Consider the following 18492-nt stretch of genomic DNA (forward strand, 5'->3'; position numbering starts at 1 on the left):
AATATTTGAAAGGAAGGAATTTACATGCTGGTTAAAAAAAAGAACAATGTTCTAGCGGGCTACACTGATCCTCAAGCAAACCAGATCATGGAGGTGCAGGCTCACACTGGGCTGACATCACAATGGTCCCAGTAGGGGGGTTGGGGGGGGAGGTGAGGGGCACAAATGATCAAGGGGGTCCAGCAGATAAGCTCTTGGAGAGTTCCACTGTAGTCAGTTGGTTGGTTCAGCTCACTCTCACAGTTTTCGTATGGTTTTTCTTTCATTCACTGCACAACACACTGACCACAGTGGTGACCCCGATGGTCCAAAATAACATTTATTGGACCCCACGATGAACAACATGAGCGCACAGAGTGCAGTCTCACTGAAGCTGCCGACCTTTTGGACCTTACAGCCGCTATTCTGGTTTGAACAGGTTGAGGCCCAGTTTCAGGCCAGGCGGATCACCGCAGACTCCACAAGATATGACTACGAGGTCAGTTTCCTCGACCAAGAGACTGCTGGATGAATCATCAACTTCTTACATCAGCTGTCAGCCACCGACATGTAGGAGGCAATTAAGGCGTTCCTTATCTGCACCTTCGGCCTTTCCCACTGCAAACAAGTGGCACGGCTGCTCCACGTGGACGGCCTGGGTGACCGCACAGCATCTGCCTTTATGAACGATATGCTGGCGTTAATGGATGACCACAGGCTTTGCTTACTGTTCGAGCAGATATTTCTTGAACAGATGCTGGAAGACATTGGCTTACTTCTCACAGATGATACTTCAGGTTATCAGATTAGCAGTCAATGCGGATGTCCTGCGGCACATTAAGCAATATGGTGGGGTGTCCATTGACCTAGTTGCTGCGTCGTCCCCAGCGACTAGTCTCTCTCCCACTCCACTGAGGAGGCCTGTGACAGCCGCAGCAGGTGAAGACTCAAACACAGAGTGGTGGTGTTTCTGCCATTAGAAATGGGGTTCTGGATCCCACTGCTGCCGTCCACCTTGCTTCCATCTAGGAAATGCCAGTGCCAGCTGTTGCTGATGGCTACAGCTATGGGACCAGCATTCAGGGTGGCATTTCCTTGTGGACACCGAGGGACCAGTCAGCGTCTTGCCCCCCTCGAAACAAGTCACCCATGCCGAGAAGTCAGGGCCATCCCTCACTGCTGCCAAAAATAGCAGCATACACACGTAAAGGGGGTGGACCATCCCGCTCGAGTTCGGCTCCTTTAATTTTATCTGGACTTTCATTTTGGCTGAAATTTCTCTGTGCCTATTGGGCACAGACTCTCTTTGAGTCCACTGCCTCCTGGTGGACCTGAAATTAGCCATCTAGTCAATTTCAGGACCTTCCAGACCTTCACCCTTCGAGAAGCCAAGTTCAAACCAACTGGGGGTTGGAACTTGGCTCTTGAAGGGTGAAGATCTGGAAAGTCCTGGAATTGACTAGACGGCAGCCTTTCAGATCCACAAGGAGGCAGTAGGATCAAAGGGTCTATGCCCAGTAGTGGCTGAGACACGTCAACCGAAGTGAAGGTCCAGGTAAAACAGCAGGAGCCAAACTCTTTGCAAGAAGGTGGGCACCCTGGCCCCTGTCCCAACCTCCTGCTACGGTCCAGCTCTATCCTACGTCCCGAAGGATCTCGAAGACTGTGAACATATTTTCACAAGGAGAGTTACGCACCGGACACCCCTTCAGCACCCATTCGAGAGTCTATACAAGGTGTTACAACACAATGGGACTATGTATCTTCTGGACATTGAAGGTAGGCAGGAACCGTTCACGGTTGATCATCTCAAACCGGCACACCTTGACCTTGACCAACTGGTAACTGTTCCATCTCCGTGCGGAGAGGTCGGCCTCCCATACGTATGAACTGTTTATGAACTGTGGACTCGGCACTTCCGAACACTGGTTCTGGGAGGGGGGTGTCATGTAGTGGGCTGCACTGATCCCCAAGTGAACCGCGTCATAGAGGTGCAGGCTTGCACTGGGCTGACATCACAATGGTCCTGGGGGGGGGGGGGGGGGGGTGGAGGGGTTGGGAAGGGCTGCAAAGGATCATGGGGGTCAAGCTGATAGCTCTGGGAGAATTCCACTGTAGTCAGTTGGTTGGTTCAGCTCATTTACAGATTCCATGTGGCCTTTCTTTTGTTTTGCTGCACAACATGTCGACTACAAATGGTTCCATCAGAAATTCTGTACAGGAAAAATGGGATGAATGGCCTCTTTCTGTGCTGTATCTTCCTCAGTGCTAGTTTGATTGAAAACTATGTCCAGGTAGATCATTAGTTAAATGTGGAACAAATTGGAAGAATGGGATGTAATAATTTCTTCTAAATTGCTACTGGTACTTTTGTCACAATATATTAAATGATACTAAGTCCATTATTGTTTTTACCTTTTTCACAAGCTAGTAATCAAACATAATTAAAAAAATAATATTGCACAATAAAGTAAAATTCAATTAACACAAAGATTTCACATTTTTCTCGCTCATCATGGTGAAAATATAACATTGGTTTTTTTTCTCTATTGCCTTTTCTGATCTCCCACCTGAACTACAGCCCACGCATAGGTCAGTGCAGAGGAGCAACTTCAAATAGCTGGGGCAAGATTAGCGTCAGTAACAGTCAGTAACAGAAGCCAAGTTCAAACCAACTGGGGGCTCGGGAACTTGCTCCCTGCAAGATTCTGACTTCTAACAGACCAGAGTGGGAAGTTGATGTTGTCCTTCCTGCCGTACTTGCAATTGTGCAGCCTGACTTAAGAATTCTAACTTTACTGCATCAATTCAAAATGGTTCCAAGATTTAACTTGGCTAATGTTTTTAGGACACAATAGTCAATGTAAAATTCCTGCTTTTGAAATCTTCCTTCACACCTTGTCCCTTTTCCTCATCTTTTCTGCTTTCCTCTCCCAAGTCTCCAACCCACCCGTTCCTCCATTTGCCTGTTCTCTCAGCAGGAATAAGCTTTAGGAATGATAACACAGGGTTCCTCAACTGCTGTACTATTGACTTGATATGATCAATTATTTTTAGTAAATTTGCAAAATCAGCTTATTATCTTCAGACTTTTTAAACAATCTTTCAACATTTCGCACGACTGTCTTCCACAGATGTTGACCACGAAGTTTTCTGCTCAAGAGTTAAAATCCTGCTAGCTCTGTGGTACCTTACACACCACTATTCTAATCAAAGGTAATGAGCAGAGCCCATATGTAGCAGTCTTGCTTTGTTGTTCACAAATATTTGTGCACATAAACTTATGGTGCTGTGGGCAAATGGATCTCATGATGTACTGCAGGCTGTGACTAACTTCCCTTCTCTTCAGCTACTCTGACCTTGAAACAGGGACCTTCTGTTGTAAGGATGTGCATTATTAGCACCAAGTTCACAGTGTGACAGCATTGTTCAGCTAATACAAACAACAGCATTATTGTACACCAGCTGGGCAAATAGAGTCTGATGGAAGAGTTAGGTATTTGTTTCTTGGGTTTAAAGGTCTCCATGTTCCATTTTACTTCAACTCCTCAGTGCTTGTGTCACATTTTATAGCACTTTCTGGATATCAATATTTGACCATATTTAATTTTTTTATTGATCACCAATTGCCCTTGGCAATATGGGAAGTTTAAATATTATTTGCTCATAATTTAGTAACCTCAGTGTATCAGGTTCTTTTTTTCCAAGTGTTATTCACAGTTCATTCCCATTAATCTTACAAAGGGTTTGTGTTCAAACCACACTCTAGGTATGTCTACATTTTATCCAGGTTGACTTATCAGAGTTGCAGAGTTGATATCGGTGCTGGCTTTCAAGTGAGATGTTAAATTGTAGTCCTTTCAAGTGGATATAAAGGACTCTTTTAAAAAAAAATTTAAAGATACAGCACAGTAACAAGCCCTTCTGGCCCATGTGGCCGTGCTGTTCAAATATAACCCTTATTTGTTTTGAAAAGTGGGAGGAAACCGCAGCACCCAGAGGAAACCCATGCAGATATGGGGAGGATATCATAGAACTCCTGACATGTAGTGCCGGATTCAAACCTGGGCTGCTGGCCCTGTAATAGCAATTGTGCTAATCACTACATTGAGCTATTTTGAAGTAGAGCAAGGAAGTTCTTTCCAGTGGCCCGGCCAATGTTTATCCCTCAACCAGCAGTGTAGAATCCAATAATCTGATAATTTATTCTATTGTTTGTGGAAATTGATGATGTGCAAATCAGCTACCACATTCCTAAAGCATAGCACCTACCAACTTCAAAGCTCAAAAGATGTTTGGGACATTGCAGGAAAGGACATTTTTTTGTCCATTTGATTAACTGAATCATAGAGCATGGAAACTGGCCCTTCAGCCCAACTTGTCTTATTTGCCTGTGTTTGACCCATATCCCTTTAAACCTCTTTTTATGTACTGATTCAAGTATCTTTTAAATGTTGGAATTGTACCTGCCTCTACCACTTTCTCTGGGATCTTGTTCTAAATGTATCTAATGTAATGTGGTAAACCACAGTTATTTAATCAGAGAGGGAATTAATATATACTGTTCGATTAAAAAATGTTCTTTATGTGATCCATGTTTATTTGTTTTTAATAATCACAGCTCTGAAAGGCAGTGAAGGAACCTCAAGGTGTATTCTATTAAATTTGATGTGTCCTCATTCTAGAGAACATTTAATTGGAATTGTGAAGGAAAAGACTTGGGCATGGTGTTGCTGAGAAGATTGGTAAATTTGTTAAGAATTATACTACAGGAAAGTGAATTAGCAACATATGGAGAACACCAGAAACAAAACAGGAAACAGTGCAGGCTAGCAGGAAAAGGCAACTGTCTTATATTGAACAAGGTCAAGATAAAGGCACTTGGAAGCCTTGGAAATGGGAGACCTTTGAAATGGATTCAGGTCGACTATAATTTTTGAACGTGATATTTTGGTGGAGGAGTGAGTTTGAATGAAAGAAGCAAGTAACTCGCCACGTTTAACACAGGCTCCTACATTGTTTCCAATAAATTATAGGATTTCAGCATTTCTAGAGCTCAATATGGTTAAATCCTACTGAACTGCAGTATATACCAGTACTTACCACTAAGAACTATATCGGGATAGAAGATGCCTAGTGCAAACTGAGTTGCCGATTGCTCATCATCAAATGCAGCCGAGATGACAAGACCCAATGATATGCCAGTGATACCTTGCAGTAAGATAAGAATTACAAGCAATGGCAAGGATCCTTCATTGGGAATCTTCAACAACATACACCGAAAAAGTTAACATACAAAATGATTAATGTGTTTCTTCAAAAACAAGGAACCAATACTTTTATTTACCTTTAAGTAAAAACACAATGGTTAATTTACCTTTTATATTTTATTTACCATATTCCCTTACCTAATACAGTATTTAAAAATTAGAATAATTGTTCATTGGGTTGGTAATTGATAGCATTCCTAATCCTGCTAACATCTACCTTGATTTTGAAATTAAAATTGATTATTTGTAATTACTACATGGTGGGTTGGTTAAACAAAGCACCAGAACTTTAAAGAGCCATTTGTATCAAAATATGGGAAGTTTAAATATTATTTGCTCATAATTTAGTAACAAACACTGGTCCCACAGTTTTAATGCAGCCAAAAATAAGTTGCAAGCCAGGAATTGTGAAAATATGCTATTTGCTATAAGTAAATCAGATGAACAGAATGTGTTCATGTATAAAGCTCAATCAAAGTTAAGCAATATAGCTATGTATTTAGGAACCATGGAACAATGGGGGTGGATTCAGCCCAAATTTCCCACACTCTGACTTCAATCTGAGGGTAATTGTTGTTTGGAGACAATGGGGAAATATCAGCACAGAGGAAGGGGAGAAGTCAGTATGCCCATTCACTAATTAATTCCTGTTCACTTGCTTGTAGAGTGGGGGAAGACTTATATCCCTAGCCTCCTTTTGAGATTCTCACCCAGAGACATTTAAATGTACATGGCTTCAATAAATAGTCATTAGCAGGAGCATTTCCTTATCCTTTATGGGACTAATATCCAGCCAAGCTGAATGTATTACTTCTCATTTTGAAAAGCAGTAACTTCACAATCATATTCCAAGTGAAAAAAAATCTGCAGATAAGTTCAGGACTGACCTTAAAAACAAAGAATGTAAAAATGAGCAACAATATTATCTGAATTGTCATCGTCACCAGCTGGGAAATGGTATGAGCCAATATTACCTCAAGGGAATGAACACCTACATAAAAATATAATGAATAAAAATTCGTACACAAATAGCTTAAGCACAAAGCAGAATAAATACAAGTTCTACAAAACATCAATGCAACATAGAATACAACTTAACATTTTACTTCATATAAAAGTTAATATGGTTAGTAATTTCATCCCATGCTGTCTGTTCTCATTATATCCTCAAATATACACATGTTATTTATTCACATTATCTCCTTTAAAAGTAACTTTAAAAATTGCTTGCAAATACTTCTGCTTTATTGAAAGAAATGAGAGCTGGTGAACAGGAAAACAAGCGAATAGGTTCATAATGCACAAACAATTAAGGAGCAGGAGGAGTAAGTCTGTGGGCCCTTGGAGCCTGCTTTCCATCCAATAAGATCATGGCAGATCTAATTGTTACCTTAACTCTGCTTTCCCATCTTCTTTGCTAACCTTGCCTGACACCAACTTGTTTTTTAAACTATCTCCCTCTGTCCTCTTCAAATATTTAACTTACTCTTTCATGATACTCAGAGATTTTTTTTGAAATTCAGAGAAACATCACGGTAACAGACCCTGTTAGCCCATGAGCCCACACTGTCCAATTACCCCCATGTGTCCAATTAACCTACTAACCCTGTACGTCTTTGGAAACTGGAGCACCTGGAGAAAACCCTGGTGGTCATGGGGTGAATGAACCTGGGTCGTTAGTGCTGTAATAGTATTGCGTTAACCACTTTGCTAACTTGTCTGGTGGACAATCCCTTATTTTTAAACATTGAGCCCTAGTTCTATATTCTCAAAACATGTCAAAATCTTTCAAGTTTCATAAGGATTATTGAGATATGATGAGGATCGTTTTCACGGAATGGGATTTTTGACCATTTTATCTGGTTTTAGATGCAAAGTTACTGATTAATTTTACTCAACATCATGCTGTACAGTAAAATCCCTGTTATCCAGAATTCAAGCAACCAGTTGCCTCAAGCAACTGGCAAAAAAAAAAATCACGGAAAACAAATGGGTTAAAAAATGTGAAAGTTAAAAATTGGAGGCTCTAGTGGTTAGTTGCCAATTATGCAGTACATAAACTCAAGCAACCGTAAAATTCACTTTTCTGGCATCTACCAATCCTCATAGATGCTGAATACCAGGGTTTCACTGTATTATGGAAACTGTTTGCGGATACAGCCTGGAAATTTATTTCGAAAGAGTTCAACCTTCAATGTTGTAACATGTAGCTCCAAGTATCATTCTAATGAATCTTTTCATTGCCCAATGAGTGGGAGTGGCTTACTATAAAGTATAAACAGGTTATATCCAGTTGCATTGTTGCTGCATTAACATTAACCACTTAAAACGCAGCTCATCCATATATCTTGGTTACATGGTCAAGTTGAAAAAATGGATTCAGTGTCCCTAGAAAATAAATAAAGTAATTCCACTTGCATCCTGAATAATTTTAGTGGATAATAATTGCATTCATGGTTCCAAACTTGCAAAGAACAATCCAGTGTATTAAAGTGCAGAATTAAAGATGGTAAAACACAATATGGAACCTGAGAGCAGCCTAAATCAGAATTTACAGGGGAGAAGGAAACTATAGTTTTTGTTCCTCACTACAAAATATAGATCATTCAATTGGGATTTAAGATGACTCCTATTGAAAAGTATGTTGAGCCCTACTAATTCATGGATTTCTTCACCTCTAGACCACAATCAGTGAGGATTGGTAAGGACATCTCCTCCACAATCTCTATCAGTGCCAGAGCACCACAGGGCTGTGTTCTTAGAGCTCCCTGCTCTACTCACTTTACACCTATGATTGTGTGGCTTGGAATGACAACATCAGCTACAAATTCAATGATGATATAATGGTAGGGGTGATGAACCAGCATTCAGGAGGGAGATTAAAAACATGTCTGAAAGGTGCACTAACAACAAACTCGCTCAATGTCACCAAACCCAAGGAGCTGATTGTTGACAGGAAGGGAAAACCAGAGGTGTACGACCCAGTGATCATTGGGGGAATCAGAGGTGAAGAGGGTGAGCAAATTTATGTTCATGGAATTCACAATCTTGAAGGGTCTTTCCTGGTCCTAACACACTAATGGCATTGTGAAGAAAGCGGGTCAGAACCTCGACTTTAAGATGACTCCTATTGAAAAGTTTGCAGAAGTCTGGTATGGCATCGGAAACCCTGGTAAATTTCTATAGATGTGTGGAGGAAAGTGTGCTGACCGGCTGCATCACAGTCTGGTATGTGGACACCAATACCTCTGAGTGTAAAGCCCTGCAAAAGGTAGTGGACACAGCCCAGAATATCACAGGCAAAACCCTGCGCACATTGAGAACATCTGCAGGGAATGCTGCCATCGGAGAACAGTAGTGTGATAGTACAGATCTATCACCAATGTACATAGTGTATATAGTTACTGTATCTAGACTGTGCTTACAGCGATTGGCTGAGAGCTAAGCCACACCTATTGTTTGGGCCTTAAAGGGTTGTGTCCCTAGCCAGGTCGGATCATTCCGGACTGGTCGGCCACCTGTGAAGAGCTCCGGTCTTTTGCTAATAAAAGCCTTGGTTTGGATCAACAAGTCTTTGGTTCTTTCGACGAGCTCTACAATTTTATTAGCAAAAGGAATTTTTTTGAAAGGGATGGAGCGTTTAACTCGGCCAGAAAAACTTGATATCGACCCACAGTCAGCTACAGCCTTCAAAGCCTTTAAGTTCTGGCTGCTGAACTTTGAAAACTTCCTGAGATTCATTCAGGTAGAGGAGGATAACCAGCGTCTAACAGCATTGCTGTCTATGGTGTCCTTGAGAGTCTACGAGAACATCCAGGATGAGACCACTTACACCGCAGCCATAAAGGTACTGAAAGGACTGTATGATCAACCGGTGAACAGAGTTCATGCCCGGCTCATGCTTGCGTCGAGGAAGCAACAGCCCGGCGAGTCCAGCAGGGCATATTTACAAGTACTAAAGGCATTGGGCAAGGACTGTAACTGTGTGGACAAAACTGCTGCCGAGATCACTAGCGACCTCGTCCGGGATGCCTATGTGGCCGGGCTCAGATCGAACGAAGTGAGGCTGCGTTTGCTCGAACAAGGGGTAGAAAAACTAGAGGACGTGGCCCGGATTGCAATCACAATGGAGGATGCAGCCTTAAAGTCCACCGAGCTCTCTAGGGACTGGACCCCTCGTTCTGATGTGAGTAAAGTGCCCTTCTACCCTACCCCTGACGGCCTGTCGGCTGCTGCTACCCTGCCCCGTGCGAACCCGAAATGTTATTTCTGCGGGAGGGACAAGCACAGCAGATCCCAGTGCCCAGCAAGAAAAGCCAGGTGCCAGAAGTGCCTTAAAAACGGCCACTTTGCTGCAGTCTGTAGGTCTAAAATGGCCGCCAGCAAACACAGTGCCTCGTGTGAAGCTCAACCGCCACTATCCCATTCAAACTCTTCTTCCCCAGAGCTCTCGTCCAATGAGAGCGAGGGCTCCCCTGCACGGCAACGCCTGACGTCACGGAGACGCCGAACCCGGAAGGGGCAACCCACCGTCGCAACCATGGTGATGGCCTGCCTCTCGCCCGCCGCTGCTGCCGCCCCCGGGGCCGACGCTACCGCCGCTGCTGCCGCCGCCACGGACACCTCCGGGGCCGACGCTACAGCCGCTGCTGCCGCCGCCACGGACACCCCCGGGGCCGACGCTACCGCCGCTGCTGCTGCCGCCACAGACACCCCCGGGGCCGACGCTACCGCCGCCGCAGCCACCCCCGCGGCCAACCAGGTGCTCACCCTAGCGTCCATCGCTGACGACCGCCAGGGCCCGACCACCGATCACGAGCAACTACAAACCCCACTACTTACCATTCACCCGCCACAACAGCACTTCCGGGAGGTTCTCCAACCTGCTCCTCGAGCGTTGACTACGTCATCCCGTTGCGTGACGTCATCCCGTTGCGTGACATCATCGCGCAAAACTCGCCTGTCAACTGCTTCAATAACATTAAACCAGCAATGCTCTCATCCCCTCACCAGAGCAATGGAACTGATTAAAGTGCATGGACACTACACCAATTGCTTATTTGACTCTGGGTCAACTGACAGTTTTATCCAGCCAGATCTGGCCCTCCATTGGGGACTTGACATTATCCCCACTACCCAGAGGATCTCATTAGCGACGAGGTCGCACTCGACTGGGATAAAGGGGTATTGCATCGCCACGCTGGAAGTACAGGGCGTGACGGTCACCCACTTTAAATTATTCGTCCTTCCCCAATTGTGCGCCCCAGTGTTGCTGGGATTAGACTTCCAGTGTCAGTTCCAAACGGTGTCCCTACACTTTGGGGGACCCCACGCCCCCCTCTCGGTCTGCCATCGCCATCGCCCCACTCCCGAAGCACCCGAGCAACCCGCCCCCGTGCCCCGGGGCCAATCCTGCGGCCTTTCCACACTCCGGATTGCCCCGCCAGCACTCTTCGCAAACCTCACCCCTGGCTGGAAGCCTGTGGCCACCAAAAGTCGGCAATATAGTTACGAAAACAGGCAATTCATTAGGAGTGAGGTGCGTAGATTGCTGGATGAGGGCATCATCGAACCCAGTTCAAGCCCCTGGAGAGCCCAGGTGGTGGTTGTCAAGAATGGGGAAAAACTACGGATGGTGGTCGACTACAGCCAGACCATTAACCGCTTCACACTCCTGGATGCGTACCCCCTGCCACGCATCACGGATGTGGTGAACCAGATCGCCCAGTACCGCATTTTCTCCACTATTGACCTACGTTCGGCCTACCACCAGCTCCCAATCCGCTGCGAGGACCGACCATTCACGGCCTTTGAAGCGAATGGGCGGCTATATCAATTTCTCAGGGTACCATTCGGGGTCACAAATGGTGTCGCGGTCTTCCAGCGGGAAATGGACAGGATGGTGGACCAGAACGGGCTAACCGCTACCTTCCCGTATCTGGACAATATCACCATCTGCGGCCACGACATGCAGGACCATGACGCCAACCTAGACAAATTTCTTCAAACTGCCCGTCAGCTAAACCTGACTTACAATTTGGACAAGTGTGTTTTCCGGACCACACGACTCGCTATTCTAGGTTGTGTGGTGGAAAACGGGATAGTCATGCCAGATCCTGACCGCATGCGTCCCTTAATGGACTTACCCCCCCCACATACCCAGAAAGCTCTCAAACGCTGCCTGGGCCTTTTCTCTTATTACGCACAATGGGTTCCAAACTACGCCGACAAGGCACGTCCTCTTATCAAGACCACCTCTTTTCCCCTCTCGACCGAAGCCACAGCGGCTTTCGATCGAATCAAATCTGACATCGCTGCTGCGACGCTGCACGCGATCGATGAGTCTGTCCCGTTTCAAGTCGAGAGCGATGCATCCGACTTCGCCCTGGCAGCCACCTTGAACCAGGCCGGTCGGCCTGTAGCCTTCTTCTCCAGAACCCTCCAGGGTCCGGAGAGTAGACACTCCTCGATCGAGAAGGAGGCCCAGGCCATAGTTGAAGCGGTACGTCGTTGGAGACATTACCTCGCTGGGAGGCGCTTTACACTGTTGACTGATCAACGCGCGGTCTCCTTCATGTTCAGCAACACCCAGCGTGGTAAGATAAAAAAACGACAAAATCGCCAGATGGAGAATCGAACTCTCCACCTTTAACTATGACATCCTGTACCGGCCTGGTAAGCTCAACGACCCGCCTGACGCGCTCTCCAGGGGGACGTGCGCCAGCATACAGATGGACAGACTACGGAAACTCCATGAGGCGCTCTGTCATCCAGGGGTCACTAGGTTTGCTCACTTTGTCAAGGCGCGCAACTTACCCTACACAATTGAGGAGATCCGCTCCATGACCCGAGCCTGTTCGGTGTGCGCCGAATGCAAGCCCCACTTCTTCCGTCCGGATAACTCCCACGTCATCAAAGCCACCCGCCCCTTCGAGCGTCTTAGCGTAGACTTTAAGGGACCCCTACCGTCGACCAACCGTAATACCTACATCCTTACGGCCATCGACGAATACTCCCGCTTCCCATTCGCTGTGGCCTGCCCAGACACCACTGCCACCTCAGTGATACAGGCCCTTCACAGTATTTTCACCATCTTCGGGTACCCCAATTCCATCCACAGTGATAGGGGGTCCTCATTCATGAGTTCAGAGCTGCAACAGTACCTTCTGGAGTGTGGCATTGCTTCAAGCAGGACCACGAGCTATAACCCACGCGGTAATGGCCAGGTCGAGAGGGAGAATGCCACCATATGGAGAGCGGTTACACTGGCTCTCCGGTCTAAAGGTCTCCCCACCTCTCACTGGCAGGAGGTTCTCACTAGTGCCTTACACTCCATCCGCTCCCTCCTATGTACTGCAACAAATGCCACCCCCCACGAAAGGATGTTCCTTTTCCCGAGGAAATCCGAATCGGGAACCACTGTACCGGCATGGCTCACCGTCCCTGGCCCCGTCCTTTTGCGACGCCACGTCCGGCACTCAAAGAATGACCCCTTGGTCGACCGAGTGACTCTACTCCACGCGAACCCACATTACGCATACGTGGAGTTCCCAGACGGGCGGGAGGACACTGTTTCGGTGCGGGACCTAGCTCAGGACGCGGTAGACCCAGCAAACCCCCCAACTCCTTATGCTCCAGGCCCCGTGCCGCAACAGAAGGACCAACAGCACCCCAATGACTCGGGCCACCCTGCCGACAAAACGACTGGGGAATTGAGCGACGGAGCAGTCGCACCCGATGAGCCCGCTGGTGACACCACTCCAGCGACCCCAATCCCGGCACCACGGCGGTCACGCCGGATGGTCAGACCCCCTGACCGCTACAGTCCTTGACCTACCCCTTTTCATTCTCTCCCTCGTTTTTGTTTTTTTTTTTTTCCCCGGGTCAATTCTCCAAGAAGGGGTGAATGTGATAGTACAGATCTATCACCAATGTACATAGTGTATATAGTTACTGTATCTAGACTGTGCTTACAGCGATTGGCTGAGAGCTAAGCCACACCTATTGTTTGGGCCTTAAAGGGTTGTGTCCCTAGCCAGGTCGGATCATTCCGGACTGGTCGGCCACCTGTGAAGAGCTCCGGTCTTTTGCTAATAAAAGCCTTGGTTTGGATCAACAAGTCTTTGGTTCTTTCGACGAGCTCTACAAGTAGTAATCATCAAAGATCCATATCACCCAGGACATGCTCCGTTCTCACTGCTACCATCAGAAAAGAGGTATAGGAGGCACAAGACTCACACCACCAGGATCAGGAACAACTGCTACCCCTCCACCATTTGACACCTCCACAACAAACAGGGACTCATTCAAGGACACTAACTGTTGCACTTGATTGGAATGTTTTCCATCTTTCTGTATTGCAGATTCTTTACATTTCTTTATTTGTTTACATGTGTATATTGAGTACAGTTTTTTCTGCACTCCCATTAAGTGGTAATTCTGCCATGTATATACTCTGACAATAAATCTGAAATCTGAATCTGATCACATTTATTCAATAAGTTGTGAGAGATACAAAAAATAGCAGACCTAGTGTGGTTTTATGGGAAACACACATGAAGTGAGAGCAGAGTTACCCAGAAGATTTAATTGTCGTTAATCTGTGAACAATAATTACATGCACAGATCTTGTCAGAGATAATTACTTTTACACCAAGTGATGTAATTATTGTTTAATCACAATGTTAATTTAATATATAGATCACAATGTACAAACCTGCAACCCAACCTCTCTCCAATAAGCCTTCTTTCCGCTCTATTACAAAGGAAAGGGTCGTCAGCCCAAGGGCCAAAAAGAAAGTGATGCTGAAAATTTAAAATAAGTTCTTCATTATTTTGCAATTGACAGTGTTTTGAATACATTTTGAATGCATGCAGACATAATAAAGTCTAATTGTTCAAATGTTTCTCTAAGATCTGCTTAAAAGAAGTAAGCAGGAGCCAGAACAGCCCAGATCGAAATTCTTTGCCAGGCAGTCGTACAGCAGGAGCACGCCAATGGCCTTAATAACAAGGTTGTGGGTGGAAAAGAGAGTGAAAACAGCTGGTATTTCCACTGATTACTGTCCAATGAGCCAACACCAAACTCAAGATGAAAACAGCAACAGGCTGATTGGGAGAATATACTCTTAATGGGGAGGCACTGAGATATAAAGGCGTTGAAATAGACAGTTCACTGGAACAGTGTAGAGGTGGAAGATTTTGTAAATAGGGTCCTGATTAAAAAGGACCATTTTGTGAAGGGAGAGGACAGAGAGTCAATTCAGATTTTAGAAGAATTGGATCTGTTCCTTAAACAAAATTGGTTAATGGAGGGTTCAAAGAGGTTCCTCAACGGGACATTTTATTGGGAATATAACTAACAGCATGAGTGCAACCAAAGATCTCTCAAGCCTGCTCTACCTTTCACCATTTCAGGTCCACCTTTGTGTCTGATTCTAGTTAACCCTCATTTAACAAGGGCCATGATTTTGCCCATCTCAGCCCCAAATACATTCATGCACTGTATCACCCTGGGGTGAAGTTTTTTTGCAGATACCTAACCTTCTGATTGTGGGGGTATTTTTTTTCAACTCAATACTGAGTTTCCCTCATTTCTCGGAAATGGACTTTGCTTTTCCTCAAAGAAGGGAGATTGTTACCCATCCATTTCAACGGTCAAGTTCTGATAGAGCCAGTGGCTGGCGCAACAGCTCAGTTTGGGTGTGGGCCTTGAGGAAACTACAGTCATCCTTCCAATGCAAACCAAAAACCAAATTTATGAAAACAACTGGATATTGGGATCCAGCTTTTATTGCTCAGAAGATAATCTGACAATGACATGTCATTTTTCATGCAGAGAACTGATCAAAACTTGTAATTTAAAGAGCATCTTAAAGGAGGAGGGGAAGTGAGGAAGTATTCAAGGAAAAAGAATGATTCAAATCAGGGATTGCAGGTGGTGAGAATCAGAAGAGCAGGGAGCTCAGAGGTTTGTAGCAGGGCATGGACATTGAGATGGCTGAGATGTGACTGCATGCAAAGACAGCAAGCATTTTTTTTTAATTGCAGTGTTCTGGCTTGGGAGCCAGACAGCTGCCCTGAACCAGTGGCCAACAACAGTTGTTGGCCTAAACAAAATGGCCACCAAACCAAAGGCTTATTGATCTCGCAACAGCAGTAGATTTAGAGTACCTATCGATTTATTATTCCTCCAAAGCACAAAATGGAATGTTTATTTTATCTGTGAGTATACTGTGTGGTGGACTAGTTAGAACACTTTAATGTTTATTTTACTTTTGGGTGTTTCCTATTCTTTTTCTGAAATGTGCTGAGATAGTTTAGATAGAAGGAACCTGAGTTTTAACCTATGACATTTCCATCCACAATTTTGATAAGTGGTTTTTGTTTGCTGCCTTATAAAAGAAAGAAACAGCCAACTTTAGAAGTGGCAAGGTGAAATTGAATAGTTAATATAACTGAAAGCATCAAGCAACAAGTGCAATTGGCTACATATCATTTCTATGACCCTCCCATCAGTTTTATATTTAGTCTTTTCCGTCTTTGTAATTGCACTCAAACTGCAATATCAATGTGCTCTCCCCAAACACTTTTCTTTCATAAAGCTGTAAGTTACACACCATTCAGATTTAAAAGGATTGGATGTCATGGTCGTGCAGCCTGATGGAACTGCTCTCGTACAACTCTGATGATCGGGTTGGATCCAGACCGCGAGTGCTGACTTTGTGGAGTTTACATGTTTTCCTTGTGACTAAATTTGCCCCAAGTATTCTTGTTTCCTCCCACATTGGGTTAGCAGGTTAAATGGCCTCTGCAAATTTCTCCAAGTGTATATCTTAGCGCAGAATCTAAGGGGAGTTCATGAGAATGTGGGGAGAATTAATTATTTCACAATCACTAAGAACTTTGTTTTCATTGGACATCACGTTACATAATCCGGTTTCTATGTCGGCCATTAGATTTTATTCAATCTTTGAAATGACCCTTTTGCTCTTTGTTAGCAACGTATTTATTCTGCTGTAAACTTGACTGTATTTTTAAAACCAGAATAAACTTTTACCTTAAGATTGCACCAGGAGCAACAAATTTTGTGAAATCCGAATGCTTATGCCCATATATTGGCTTTTCAACCTACAAAAATCAAATATAATTGTAACTATCCACAGTGCAAAAACACAAAGCTGGAGAAACCCAGCAGGTCAAGCAGCGTCCTTTATATAGCAAAGGTAAAAATACATAACTGATGTTTCGGGTTTGAGCCCTTCATCAATTTTTAATTTAATTTTATTTACTTTAGCTGTTTTACTATACGTAATGTATATTACCTCAATCTCATAATAATCTCTAGGGAAAAAGTACTCTCCAAAAGTTTATTTTTGTTCACTACAAGAAATGCTTTCCTTCATATTTCATTTCAGCAAAAATACTATTAAGACTTATTTTTTATAATAATTTGTAAGTAAGCTGGCTTTCTCCTGAAGGTTACTTTCTGTGAAATTTGAAAATGGCTAATACTTAAGATAGCAGGTTTCCTAACAAGAAAGGAGGGGGTGCATTGTGTGTGTGATGCCAAACTATGGCAAAAGAGAAAGCCTCAAGTTTGGAGTGATGCTGTTAGCTGATCTTAACGGGAGAAAGAGCTAAGATTCAACTGTTCAGCTCAATATCCCTGTGGGCAAGAACTCCTCCACACAAAAAAATTAACAAGCAAGTTAAAGGAATATTTGGATCAACTGAGTGCCTTATATAAGACTATCCAGCACATATACAAATAGCCTTGTGAACTAAATTTTATAGTTAAGCAGGTGAACTGTTCAAAGGCTGCAAATGACACATGTGTACATCACTGTAGCGCGAGTAAAAGCTCTCACAACTGGGGGAAGAACAAATGCTGTTGTTATAACTATGGGTAGGGTTTCACCGTAGTCTTCAGAAGGGTTCTGGTTTTAGGTGGGAAACCAGGGTTATATGTGAGCAGATGGGGGCGAGGCAATCACCTAGACTGTGAAAGTGCTTATTGCAGTGGCCAGCTAGCCTCAGCACAGGAAAGAAAACAAATCAACACAGGTCATAATGCTCGAAGGATAGTTGCACGATTGTTGGGATGATAAAATGATCGTGTCATGGCTATATTTAAAACTTGATGCAAAATAAAACTTTAAGTGAGGTCTCGGACTTTTGGGGAGGCCAACGGGTTTATAAACATAGTGGGAGCAAAGAAATGGATAGTAATGGAGTAGCCACATGCCAACAAACATAAATTGAAAAGGAACCAAATTCTGACTTAAACTCACCAACGTTAAAACAGGAAGGTTGGGAGTAAGTATTTCTGAAGTTAGCAGATGCTATAAAATATTAATTCAGCAGACTATTTTACATCTCTCCCTATTTTCGTTTTGATTTGAAATTAGTGGGTGTGAAAATTTGGTGAGGTGCATAAATGTTGATTCATAAGACACATTTAACATCCTCAAAGTCAAAATCATTCCCCTTGCATGTAAAAGGTTAACACAAGTCCTTGCAGCATTAAAAAGATTATATTATCAACACAGGAACCCAAGTAAAACCAAATAATTTGATGGATTTGAGACACAAATAGGACATCTATATGTACATATATGTTGAATTTTGGTTGATCCAAATGAATCTAGCCCTCAGAAATGTTTTTTTTTACCTGTCTAAGTTTTTTTTAAAATTTTTTTATTTTTCACACCATAATAGCCCTCAGAAATGTTGATGGGTTTTTACCTTTACAGTTGAAGCAGCCAAGTTTGAGCAATTGTTCAGGTTGTCCTTAACAAAACCCTGTAATGAAAGATTCAGAAGTACATTTTACCCTCCGGAAAATATAATTAAATGATGAATGAAATTGTGCTTCATCTGAAGGTACCTCATATGCTTCTCGCAGTTTTTGTTCAATGGTCAATGCGATTTGTTCATCTGAAAGTAAATAAACATATAAAGACATCCAACCTATATCCCCTCCAAACAACACAGACTCCTGACAATTAAGATTCATGCTGAGACCATGGAAAATGTGGATGATTTTCCACATTACAGGAGTCGCTTCTCAGCAAATGCAGACACTGATGACCTTGGTCTCTAGTATGTAAGCACAGACTTCACCTGACTGAGGAAAAGTGTTTGAAGGCTGAGATGTCAGATCTGGCATGAAGCCTCTACTGAATCTTCTGAGCAGCAGTGTACCCTGCCTTCCTGAACCTTCAGTCCCTGGCAATCAAAA

At 44.0% G+C, this 18492-nt stretch overlaps 1 protein-coding gene and 1 long non-coding RNA gene across 12 annotated transcripts in view; one reads left to right on the forward strand and one right to left on the reverse strand.

The window, feature by feature from the left end:
- abch1 (ATP-binding cassette, sub-family H, member 1) overlaps nt 1-18492 on the reverse strand; it is a 127981-nt gene that overhangs the window by 24404 nt on the left and 85085 nt on the right. For 8 of the 10 annotated variants that reach the window (XM_069931723.1, XM_069931722.1, XM_069931720.1 and 5 more), the window contains 6 exons: nt 18139-18188; nt 17997-18053; nt 16309-16379; nt 13966-14054; nt 6137-6240; nt 5083-5242 (listed from right to left, as the gene is read on the reverse strand). In XM_069931723.1, the coding sequence (XP_069787824.1) occupies nt 5083-5242; nt 6137-6240; nt 13966-14054; nt 16309-16379; nt 17997-18053; nt 18139-18188 (531 nt within the window). Of the gene's footprint in view, nt 1-1676; nt 1970-5082; nt 5243-6136; nt 6241-13965; nt 14055-16308; nt 16380-17996; nt 18054-18138; nt 18189-18492 lie in introns of those variants that run through there. The other 2 variants (XM_069931724.1, XR_011355827.1) reach the window with 2 other exon arrangements.
- LOC138760723 (uncharacterized) lies at nt 2048-5248 on the forward strand. 2 transcript variants are annotated; one of them, XR_011355828.1, is made up of 3 exons: nt 2048-2273; nt 3114-3195; nt 4601-5248. It is a non-coding gene; the product is annotated as an uncharacterized lncRNA (long non-coding RNA). The 2 variants fall into 2 exon arrangements; XR_011355829.1 differs by having other exon boundaries at nt 4665-5248.

The sequence above is a fragment of the Narcine bancroftii genome, chromosome 4 (genome assembly GCF_036971445.1).
Source record: "Narcine bancroftii isolate sNarBan1 chromosome 4, sNarBan1.hap1, whole genome shotgun sequence".
In the NCBI taxonomy this organism is placed as follows: Eukaryota; Metazoa; Chordata; class Chondrichthyes; order Torpediniformes; family Narcinidae; genus Narcine; species Narcine bancroftii.